At 47.6% G+C, this 12103-nt stretch overlaps 1 protein-coding gene across 1 annotated transcript in view; it reads left to right on the top strand.

The window, feature by feature from the left end:
• The window catches only part of LOC119564405 (complement receptor type 1), a 56725-nt gene that overhangs the window by 7490 nt on the left and 37132 nt on the right, over nucleotides 1-12103 (top strand). Inside the window, exons 5-15 of the mRNA XM_043533799.1 lie at nucleotides 922-1116; nucleotides 2501-2705; nucleotides 3399-3472; nucleotides 3583-3687; nucleotides 4922-5104; nucleotides 5686-5868; nucleotides 7464-7655; nucleotides 7902-7998; nucleotides 9323-9408; nucleotides 10203-10397; nucleotides 11782-11964. Coding sequence (XP_043389734.1) covers nucleotides 922-1116; nucleotides 2501-2705; nucleotides 3399-3472; nucleotides 3583-3687; nucleotides 4922-5104; nucleotides 5686-5868; nucleotides 7464-7655; nucleotides 7902-7998; nucleotides 9323-9408; nucleotides 10203-10397; nucleotides 11782-11964 — 1698 coding nt within the window. The remainder of the gene's footprint in view (nucleotides 1-921; nucleotides 1117-2500; nucleotides 2706-3398; nucleotides 3473-3582; nucleotides 3688-4921; nucleotides 5105-5685; nucleotides 5869-7463; nucleotides 7656-7901; nucleotides 7999-9322; nucleotides 9409-10202; nucleotides 10398-11781; nucleotides 11965-12103) is intronic.

The raw sequence follows: 12103 nt of genomic DNA, 5'->3' as shown, positions 1-12103 counted from the left end.
TGTGCAACTGATTGTTCCTTCCTAAGTAGAGTACTTTGCATTTGAGTTTCATCCTATTTACTTTAGACCATTTCTCCAGTTTGTCCAGATCATTTTGAATGTTAATCCTATCCTCCAAAGCACTTCCAGCCCCTCCCAGCATGGTACTGTCCGCAAACTTTATAAGTGTACTCTCTATGCCATTATCTAAATCATTGATGAAGATATTGAACAGAACCGGACCCAGAACTGATCCCTGCAGGACCCCACTCATTATGCCCTTCCAGAATGACTGTGAACCACTGATAACTACTCCCCTGGGAATGGTTTTCCAACCAGTTTTGCACCCACCTTATAGTCGATCCATCTAGGTTGCATTTCCCTAGTTTGTTTAGGAGAAGGTCATGCGAGAGAGTGTCAAACGCTTTACTAAAGTCAAGATATCCCAAGTCTACCACTTCCACCCCATCCACAAGGCTTGTTACCCTGTCAAAGAAAGCTATCAATCAGCTTGGTTTGACAGGATTTGTTCGTGACAAATCCATGCTGCCTGTTACTCATCATCTTATTATTTTCTAGATGTTTGCAAATTGACTGCTTAATTATTTGCTCCATTATCCTTCCGGGTACAGAAGTTAAGCTGACTGGTCTGTAATTCCCTGGGTTGTCCTTATTTCCCTTTTTATAGATGGACACTATATTTGCCCTTTTCCAGTCTTACTCATCAGTAAGCTACTACAGTTAGCACTTGTCTTAGTAAGTCAGCTTGGTGATTTACGGAAGATCAGTGCCCAATCAAATCCGACATCCCTGGGCCGTTGCCTGTTGGGCTAGTACATTCTAGTGGTTTCATAGCTCACGCACCTAGTTTTCTTTAGCAGATCCAGTAACTGGAGATGCTTCTTTACCAGTATTGATTCTAAATATCTTGTGTCTCTCCAGGTATTCCGTGTCTTCCGCCTCCTGACATCCCCAATGGAAGGCACACTGGGGTGATAATGGAGGACTTCTCTTATGGCTCAGTTGTAACTTACAAATGTGACAATGGTTACCCACTCACTGGAGAGGCCTCTATTCACTGCACAACCAAGGACGGGCTAAACGGAGAGTGGAGTGCGCGTCCCCCTCGGTGTGGAGGTAGGGTTTGTGGAGGTGAAAAACTCCTGCCAGCTCTGCTGTTTCATGTATAGAAAGTTCAGGTCTAGACAAACCCACAAATGTGAGACTCCAGTTAAATCCCTGCACTTAGTGTGCCTGCCCGTGGCAACATCTCCACAAGATTTGCATGATTCGTGTTAGACAGAGAGTGAATAGCTCTGGAGCAGGGCTGAAGTTTGAGGTGGAAACTGGTGCATTTGGATGCACCCATAGAGCAGCTCTATTAGCAGAGCAGTTAGGGTCACAACTGTATAGGAATGCTGTTAAAGGTCTTTAACCCTTGCGGCAAAGGGATGACACTGGTGAATGTTAGGGAGGTGGTGGGTGTAATTTTCTAGATTGCATGCCCAGGCAGCTCTCCTAGCTGCTCTGCACCCCAAGCAGATGGCTCTAAGAAGTCCTAATCCAGTGACGTGGGTGACCATGTATGGCACTGGGATAATTGTGTTAATTTGTGCAGGTTTCAAGAACTGAGGGACGTATGCTGCATAGAGGGGCTGTGGGTGTCTGGGCTGACTGTGTGTGCTGGTTGTGTTGTGTGGGTGGTTGTTCTGATTTTGTGTCTGTGGGTGGCGAGGGAGTGGTGTGTGCTGCGAGGAGAGGCTGTTTTGTGAGGGGTTATTGTGTGTGGCGGTTGTGGTGTTGTGTGGGTGGTTTGGAAGAACTGCGGCAGTTGGGCCAAAGAATCTACTTTCTGTGCAATCTCCTTCACACCAATGATCTGTTCCAACAGCAAGGGTTAACTTATTTCCGATATCCCAATGGTCTGGCGCTGTTGGTGTAGCTAGGTACGTAGCTTACTGTTTTGTTATAGGTAGATAGATAATCTTGGGATATTTGTAAGCCGGACTTGTGCAGTTTTGTGTTTGAAGGAGTTTGGTAGGCAAGTTGAAAGACGCTGGCTCTTCTAATGCTAACGAAGAGAGGGTACGTTGCTGGGGCCAGCAGCCTCCTGAAGCATCTTGGGCCTGACTGTGCGGATTGCTGAGCTCCCTCGGTGTCTGATGTCAATGGGTGTTAAGGCCCCTTGGTCCTTTTAGGACTGAGCTCCTTGGCTTTACCCTGGGGGTGCTCCCATGACTTGGAGATTGGTGCACAGGACACTCCATGAGGAGAGAACCCTTGCGAAGTAGCTATGAAGGGACCTAAGCTGTTACCAGTGTATCTCCATCTCCTCCTCTCAGGGTGGCCCTCCACATTTCCCACAACAATCTACAGTTTCAAGTAGGAATAATATAGGCTAGTGCAACAAGTTACAGGGAAAATAGTGAAAGTGTAAAAAAGGCTTGAGAGCTGCGAAGGCTGCGGAGATGTTTTTCTTCCTCTCTGGCCCTGTGTTTCAGCTAAAGCGTTTCTTTTTCAGAGGTTAGATGCCCAGCCCCACAAATCCAGAATGGAAGAAGAGTATCTGGTGATAGACATGTCTATTTATATAATGACAGTGTTACCTTTGAGTGCGATCCCGGCTACACCATGAAGGGTCACAGTGTGAGTCAGTGCCAAACTGATGACACGTGGGATCCACCTCTGCCAGTCTGTGAGCCAGGCAAGTGTCAAAACTCCGATTTGTTTGTATTCTGCATCTAGAAACAGGTTTCCCTTCTGTCTGATCCGCGAGCACCTCCAACGCTAACCCCGTCTGGATCTGTCCTGCCTGCTGCTCGCCTCAAATCAAGAGACTTTACAGACTGGTTTGAGGGGAGAGGTGGACGGTCCCAGTTGTTAGGAACAGACGTAGAGGATAAGAAATGAACCAGGTTGGGGGCGGTGCTGGCAGGGCTCCGAGAGCAGCGGGGATGACAGATGAGTAATTTTGTCCCTTCTCTTTTATTGCAAAGCTTGTGCTTTCCCACAATGCATTTGGGGGTCAGGATTCCTCCAACTGCAGCAGCTGCAAGAAGTGACCCAAGTTGGCAAGAGCCATGGGTCTGCTGAGGGGAATTACTGTACCATAAAGGTGAAAGCAGAGCACTTTTATCTTCTTCTGCTCAGGATCCTCATGTCTGTCCCATCTTGAAATGGGAACTGGAAGTGATTTAGAAGATGATATTCAATAACTTCTTGGTCCACCGCAGCTTTTGCGGGTGGTACTTCTGCTTCCTCTGCTGAATTTCACTATTTTTATCAATTATGAGCAGTCCTTCCAGTAACTACACACGCTTTTCACTCTTCCTTTGGAGGTGGAATATGTCCCTCTAGTTCCTGCCTGTGGAATAATCATGAACTCACTTCTGATTTTCCCTCTCACTCTGGTCTTTCAGTCAAGCTCTTTTCTATAATGGGGTGGGGATGAGAGTGTTACAAATGAGTAAAAGATTCAGAAAAGCAATCGGCCGTTAGCTCTTGCAATGTAACACACTAAATAGTGAACCTAAATTGTCCGGTGGATTTTGGTTGTCCAACTGAGATGCTTAAAGGGGCTTGATTTTAATTCTGGGTGATGAGTGTCCGTAAATTACCATTGTGATCCTGACTACTCCCTTCTTGGGGAGGCATCACCTCATTGTACGGCGTCTGGAGCTTGGAGCAACCCCCATGCTCAATGTGAAGGTGCGTTTCTGTTCTGTTTGCTGCTTCCCTTTGTCTCGCTCGGTGCGTCAGACACGCAAAAGGATTTAAATAGATACCCCAAGAACTTTGAGACAAGCCACCAATTCAGCAGATTCCACAGTTGGGGACTAAACCTCCAGGGAGACTCACGGGGCCAAAGTCACTGCTGGCAAGAGGAGCTCCTTTAACTTCAGCGGCATTGCATCCACTCGTACCAGTGGTGAATGATTCTGTGAGTGCAGCCGGGTAATGTTCATGCTGAAAGAATTGCTACAGGTGACAAGAGGACGTGAGAATGTAGAAATATTTATGAAATCGAAGTAAAAGACTTGTCAAAGGCAATGGCTCAGTGGGTAAACTGCCCGTTTCATCCCACACATGCGTTAGAGTCTAAAGGGTTTGTTATGCTTTCCCTTTCAGCCACGTGCGTAAGCCCAGAAGTGGAGAATGGAAGAACAAATGGGGTACAGCGTGCCTACAGACCCAGCTCCTGTGAGGGGCCCACAGTTTGGCGTCTACTCCTTGCACGAGCTCCTATCACAGGATTTAAGATGAAAGACAAGCTCACCAGTGCAACAGAATGAATAGCAGGGAATTAAAGCTCCATTTAATTAGACACATGGTGAAATAAATGCTTTTGAAAATATAGGCATTGTATGCGCACTCTGCGCTTGTGCACACAGATATACCGCCCACGAGGAAAATATTGGGGGGGGTGGGAGAGAAAGCATCTGTCTGAATCCCGAGGCACACTTGACATGAATCACAAAAACTGGAAACTAATATCTACGCTCCCCTCACACACACAGAGAGAAACACATAAACCTCTGCCGCCAATCCCTACCCCTCGCTACACACTCAGTCAACAGAGAAGATTTGCAGTGGGTACTGGAAAGGCCAACAAGCCTGAACTGTTTCAGACCAAGTGCAAGGAGTAGATCCCAAACTGTGGGCCCCTCACAGGAGCTCTCCTGCCAGCCCTGCTCTCTTTGTCACTGAGAGGGAGCCATCTGGGGCCTCTGCTCCCCACAAGAGGAGCAGTATGGAACCCCGTGGGATGTGGTTTTAGGCAGGCTTGCACGATAGTGTTTGCAGTGGAGAGGTTAAAAGCAACACCATAAACTCTCTTCCCATAAACTGGTGGGGAGTCAGTGCAGAGCACAGGCACCAAGGGCCCACTGAAGAGCACCGCCTGCCGGGCAGGCTGACGCCTTCTGCACCTTTTCAATTTCAGAGGTTCTCTGCATTGCCCCAGCAATCCAGAATGGAAGAAAAGTAGCTGGACATGGACCTGTCTACAGACCCAGGGACACTGTTAGGTTTGAATGTGATCCTGGCTACACGCTGAACGGCAGCCGTCAGATTCAGTGCCAAGATGACGGAAACTGGGATTCTCCTGTTCCAGCCTGCACACAGGGTGAGTGTGAATCAAGGTTGACTGCAGGGTAACTGAGACGATCAACATCTGGTAGGGATGTGTCTGGACGCAAAAAAATAAACGTCCTTTGAATCCAGGGGTCACTTTTCAGCTGTGAATGGGGAACATACAAATATCCGCCCACCCCCTAATCTCTTGAGTGTGCTCGTCCCTGTGATAGCTGATCCCCTGCATCCTGCCCTGCCCTCCTGACAGGCAGAGATCTGGCAATGGTCTGTCTCACTGAGCATCCTAAAGCTCTGAATGGAAACACAAATCAGCAGAACTCGTCCCGCTCTCCACAAATTATATTTTGGATTCTTAAGGGAGTGAAGGGTGATTTCTAGGGACCGAAAAGTAGCAGATTAGGAAAATCTGAGTTCCGGGGTGAAGGGGAATCGAGGTCGGTGATATTTAATCTTTTTTGGATGTGTTGCATCATCGGTGCGATGCAGGGTTTGATACAACACAGGCATCCTGGGCTTTCCCCCCTCCTGGAGACCAGCCTATTTTATGCTCTTCTTGAACAGGGTTCAGACTTTTTTCACTGAAATATTCTTCATCCCCTCTCCCTCCGTTAGTGTTGCTGTGTCCCCCACCTCCGGTCATCGTCAAAGGGAAGCACAATGGCAAGCCATTGGCAGTTTTCCCCCGTGGAGCATATGTGAACTACAGCTGTGACCCCGGCTACGCCCTCCGTGGAGAGGCTTCGATCTATTGTACCACATCTGGAACTTGGAGCCACCCTTCTCCTCTATGTGAAGGTGAATGGATTTTCGGTTGGCTTCTTCCTTTTGTCACTAACCCAACAGGATTGATAGCGAGAGAAAGAATGTTCAGACACACCAGCTAATGCAACAAAATTCACAGCTGGGAATAGGTTTCAGAGTAGCAGCTGTGTTAGTCTGTATCCGCAAAAAGAACAGGAGGACTTGTGGCACCTTAGAGACTAACAAATTTATTTGAGCATAAGCTTTTGTGAGCTACAGCTCACTTCATCGGATGCATTCAGTGGAAAATACAGCGGGGAGATCTATATACACAGAGAACATGAAACGATGGGTGTTACCATACACACTGTAACGAGAGTGATCAGGTAAGGTGAGCTATTACCAGCAGGAGAGCGGCGGGGCGGGGAGGGAAACATATTGCAGTGATAATCAAGGTGGGCCATTTCCAGCAGTTGACAAGAACATCTGAGGAACAGTCATGGGGGAGGGAGGGGAATAAACATGGGGAAATAGTTTTGCTTCGTGGAATGACCCATCCACTCCCAGTCTTTATTCAAGCCTAAGTTAATAGATTCCCCAGGGAGACACACAGGGCTATAATCACTGCCGGCACAAGAAGCTCAGTTGACTTTGGTGGAACTTGCACACTGATGCCGGTGGAAGCGTGGCTCTCTGAGTGCTGCCGGACAAGATTACAGTTGAAAGGATTTATAAAAGTGTCAGAAGGAAGATGGAATAGTGTAGAAATACTCATGAAAATGACGTCAAAGGCTCTGCAAAAGAAATGACTCTGTAGACAAACTCCCACGCAGACTCTTAGGGCATGTCCACCCATCGATGTTGCAGTGGTTTCACTAATGGTGTGAACCCAGACACTTGCTGTTATTACAAATGCAAATATATTCTTATGAGACAATTGAATTTGAAAATGTAAACGAAGGAAGTGGCAGAGAGTGCGTTCCCCAGAACAGTCTGAATCTCCCAAGGTGCGAATCTGGGTGTGTACACACTGCTAGATACAATGAGAGGTCAGCGCTCACGGTTGAGGCAGCGCGAGGAGTGGTTATTTATGTTCCCACGTCTGCCGTCGGTGAGGTGTGCTCGTCCTATCGCCTCAGCCGCTAGATGAGAGTAAGAGAGAACTTAAGTGTCTTGAGTCAATGGGATGTCGTATCAGTTTGTGAAGGGCTTGGGCCCTTTAACAGATGATGCTCTATGTGGATATTAATTCCGTTGGGCATTGCTGAACCTATAGAGTCCTATGCTTTCAGGCCAGAAGCCACGATTGGGACCCTTTCGTCTTTCGCTGACAGTACTTCTGAAAAATGGCACATTTTAGCGTCCTGGGAGTAGGGCAGCCCAAGGATGGATATTAGGACCTGAGGTAAACAGGGCAGGTGCATATGTTGTTTTAGTTGATTCGTAAATAGAGATTCTTGTGCCAGTGGTAAGTTTGGCCGTGTGTGTGTGTTATTTGAGATTCGGTCTCCAGCTATGGATTTTGTTGCATTAGCACCTTTGTCTCATCGTTCTTCTTCTGTTGTTGTATCTACCTGCACCTGACGTGGTACATGCCAGCAGAGTAGATATGGTTCTTTTTTTCTCATATGTATTTCCTTTCTTCCTAGAGGGCTGTGGAGTCCCAACGAGGTTAAGCTTTGCTGAGCTGAAGAGCGAGTATAAAAATCAGTCTTCCTTTCCTGTTGGGAAGACTATAAACTATACTTGCCGGCCTGGATACAGTAGACACCCGCATATGCAATCCACTGTTACATGCCTTGAAAATCGAACGTGGTCAGAAGCATTCGAGTTCTGTAAAAGTGAATATCATAATGAATTTTGTTTCTATTGTTCAGTAAAGGTCTTCGAGGCACTAAGTTGTGTCCACGCTGCAAAATGTTACGTATCTTTAAATAGTTAATAGTGACTAGTAAAGCTCTCTCGCTGTGCCTATTCTGGGCCCTTTTAAATGCCATCTTTATGGGGAGTGTTAAATATGGACAGTTCCTGGGGATAATTGTTGCACTGAAAGAGAGAAGCCTAATCCGAGCCTTGTTCTCCACCAGAGAAATCGTGTGGTCATCCAGGAGAGCCGGAGAACGGCAGAGTTATTGTAACAGATATCCATTTTGGGTCAACCGTCAACTTCACGTGTGAAGAAGGGTAAGTTTCAGACTGCCTGAGCTGACTACTTGTGCTTCGCTTACAGCTGTGGAACACAAATGGATATCCTCATATTCTCCCAACTCCTGAAAGCAGTTTACTCTTCCATACTAAAGCAGCCCTCCATCTTCTTGGCTCAATCAATATAATTTTTATATGCGAGGAAAGACGGATTGGAATAAGTCTCCCTCTTGTCTTCATTCATGCTCTGCCATTGATTGTACAAACTTTAGTTGCAGTTTGGCCAGCTGAATGCTCTGCCTGCACGTGCTGGCTGAGCACAGATGTTTCCTGTGGAGAGTAGGATCCAAGTGACCAGGGCAAACCTTGGAATCTCTTGGATTTTACCCCTGCTTGGACATGGGAATAGTTCTTCTTCGGAATCATTGGAAATGGCTGTTTTCCCGTACGGAGTTGGGTGGAAGGGTTTTCACTGACTAACTGCCCATCTGCCAGACTGATGAGGTGTCTCCAAAGGGAAACCCTGCTGGGGAAGGTGCCCGAGTGAGAATGCTGGGGATACGGTGGCAGAAGAGGGCGTCATATGCCCTCTCCATTTGAAGATGAGGACTGTGCTTCAGGGGTCTGAGAAACAGAGGTCTGCAGCTGTAGTGCTGGCTCGTGACCTTGTAGAGTGTGTCCTATGTGAGGGCGAAAGGGAAGAACCTGTGACCACAGGAAGTCCCATTTCACAGACACTGCCTGTAACGACAGCTGGCTGCTGAACTCCAGAGCCAGCTCAGCTGAGATTTGCTGTATAGCGTCTGTGTTTTGGACCTCTCTGCTGGGGTGGGGTGTTACTCCTGCATGCGTTACAACAGTCTTGACTGACTTAGTTTATGAATCTCAAGCTAGCCAGACCCCAGCTGGGTCTGCCTGGCCCACACCCACGGAAACGTATCTCATCCATCATGAGAAAATCAAAACCCCTCTGGGCAACCTGCCTGAAAATGCCAGGGGGAAATGCTGTAGTGCTGTTCCTAGTTTGCCTTTGGCTTGTGGTTCAGTGGTGGGGAATGATCCATCTGATGTGGTGAGTAGGACTTGAGGGAACCAGAAGGACATTTGGATCCCCTGTCTCACAGAATAGCAGCTCATTGGTCCGACATAGGCTTCTGTACCAGAGATTAATTCTACAAGAGGCTGGGGAGTTCGGCTCTGGCAAGGAGCATTTCTCCTGTGATGGTCACTCCGAAGTCAGTGGTGTTGGTCCCCACCTGCTGTGGCTGGGGAGAAGAGCTTCCCAGAAGAACTGAGCTTCACAGGAAAGCTCAAACGCCAAAGAAATAGATAAGAACTGATAACCCCCTCTGCCTAACTCCAGGCACCGGTTGATTGGACGGCCTTACAGACGATGTGACATTTCTGGCATGCGTGTTGCATGGAGTGATGATGTTCCCATTTGTGAGCGTAAGTAGGTCACAACTGTCTGTCGAAGTGCTTAGGTGCCCCCCCCCCAAAATGTGAATAAACAGATATGGAAGAATTATGATCCCCACCCCGGAAAGTCTCACCTGAGGCACAGAGTGATTATGTGACATATCGTTTAGGGAATCAGTCAGTAGCCTGTCAAAAATTGAACCCAGGTCTCCTGAGTCCAATGCCAGTATTTTAAGAACAAGACCATATTGAAGGGAGGTTGCACCTTAGAGAGAAATGTTTGTGTTAACTTCCTGACAATCAGAATTTGGTCTTTCTTTGATAACTGAGTAATAGCAAAAGGCATTCAGCTTGGTATGGCAAAAATGCCCCACTAAGGTGGTTATTGGCCCTTCTGGATTTCTGAATAGCACAACAGGTTTACCTGATACCCACTTATATTCATCCAAAACCAGACACGAAGCTCATTACCTGTGCTTTAAGGCGTTCGCCTGCCCTGGCGTGCTCACCAACTTATGGTGCAGCAGGAAAATCATGCGTTTTTCAACACCTGGTAGGGATTCAACAGGTTGGTCTTAAAACAGTCCATATGAAGGAAGGTGTAGACCATTAAGACACTATCCTAGTAAGTCTCTTTCACAGTTTACAGACCATCAGTGCGAAAGAGAATTGGGTATAATTACCTGTTGCGCGTTACCTGTCGGCCTTGCTCGTTCCAGTGGTTTCATAGTTAGGGCTCCTAAATTTCTTTAGCAGATCAAGTAACTGGAGCTGCTTCTCTACCAGTATTGATTCTAAAATACACTCCTCCTGTGTATCTCCAGGTATTCCGTGCCTTCCGCCTCCAGACATCCCCAATGGAAGTCACACTGGCAAGTTCACAAAAAACTTCTCTTTTGGGTCAGCTGTAACCTACAAATGTGAAAATGGTTACTTGCTCACTGGAGAGGCCTCTATTCACTGCACAACCAAGGACGGGCTAAACGGCGTGTGGAGTGCACGTCCCCCTCGGTGTGGAGGTAGGGTTTGTGGAGGTGAAAAACTCCTGCCAGCTCTGTTGTTTCATGTATAGAAAGTTCAGGTCTAGACAAACCCACAAATGTGAGACTCCAGTTAAATCCCTGCACTTAGTGTGCCTGCCCGTGGCAACATCTCCACAAGATTTGCATGATTCATGTTAGACAGAGAGTGAATAGCTCTGGAGCAGGGCTGAAGTTTGAGGTGGAAACTGGTGCATTTGGATGCACCCATAGAGCAGCTCTGTTAGCAGAGCAGTTAGGGTCACAACTGTATAGGAATGCTGTTAAAGGTCTTTAACCTTTGCGGCAGAGGGATGACACTGGTGAATGTTAGGGAGGTGGTGGGTGTAATTTTCTAGATTGCATGCCCAGGCAGCTCTCCTAGCTGCTCTGCACCCCAAGCAGATGGCTCTAAGAAGTCCTAATCCAGTGACGTGGGTGACCATGTATGGCACTGGGATAATTGTGTTAATTTGTGCAGGTTTCAAGAACTGAGGGACGTATGCTGCATAGAGGGGCTGTGGGTGTCTGGGCTGACTGTGTGTGCTGGTTGTGTTGTGTGGGTGGTTGTTCTGATTTTGTGTCTGTGGGTGGCGAGGGAGTGGTGTGTGCTGCGGGGAGAGGCTGTTTTGTGAGGGGTTATTGTGTGTGGCGGTTGTGGTGTTGTGTGGGTGGTTTGGAAGAACTGCGGCAGTTGGGCCAAAGAATCTACTTTCTGTGCAATCTCCTTCACACCAATGATCTGTTCCAACAGCAAGGGTTAACTTATTTCCGATATCCCAATGGTCTGGCGCTGTTGGTGTAGCTAGGTACGTAGCTTACTGTTTTGTTATAGGTAGATAGATAATCTTGGGATATTTGTAAGCCGGACTTGTGCAGTTTTGTGTTTGAAGGAGTTTGGTAGGCAAGTTGAAAGACGCTGGCTCTTCTAATGCTAACGAAGAGAGGGTACGTTGCTGGGGCCAGCAGCCTCCTGAAGCATCTTGGGCCTGACTGTGCGGATTGCTGAGCTCCCTCGGTGTCTGATGTCAATGGGTGTTAAGGCCCCTTGGTCCTTTTAGGACTGAGCTCCTTGGCTTTACCCTGGGGGTGCTCCCATGACTTGGAGATTGGTGCACAGGACACTCCATGAGGAGAGAACCCTTGCGAAGTAGCTATGAAGGGACCTAAGCTGTTACCAGTGTATCTCCATCTCCTCCTCTCAGGGTGGCCCTCCACATTTCCCACAACAATCTACAGTTTCAAGTAGGAATAATATAGGCTAGTGCAACAAGTTACAGGGAAAATAGTGAAAGTGTAAAAAAGGCTTGAGAGCTGCGAAGGCTGCGGAGATGTTTTTCTTCCTCTCTGGCCCTGTGTTTCAGCTAAAGCGTTTCTTTTTCAGAGGTTAGATGCCCAGCCCCACAAATCCAGAATGGAAGAAGAGTATCTGGTGATAGACATGTCTATTTATATAATGACAGTGTTACCTTTGAGTGCGATCCCGGCTACACCATGAAGGGTCACAGTGTGAGTCAGTGCCAAACTGATGACACGTGGGATCCACCTCTGCCAGTCTGTGAGCCAGGCAAGTGTCAAAACTCCGATTTGTTTGTATTCTGCATCTAGAAACAGGTTTCCCTTCTGTCTGATCCGCGAGCACCTCCAACGCTAACCCCGTCTGGATCTGTCCTGCCTGCTGCTCGCCTCAAATCAAGAGACTTTAC

The sequence above is a fragment of the Chelonia mydas genome, chromosome 21 (assembly GCF_015237465.2).
Source record: "Chelonia mydas isolate rCheMyd1 chromosome 21, rCheMyd1.pri.v2, whole genome shotgun sequence".
Lineage (NCBI taxonomy): Eukaryota > Metazoa > Chordata > Testudines > Cheloniidae > Chelonia > Chelonia mydas.
This window is presented reverse-complemented; position numbering and strand designations above follow the sequence as displayed.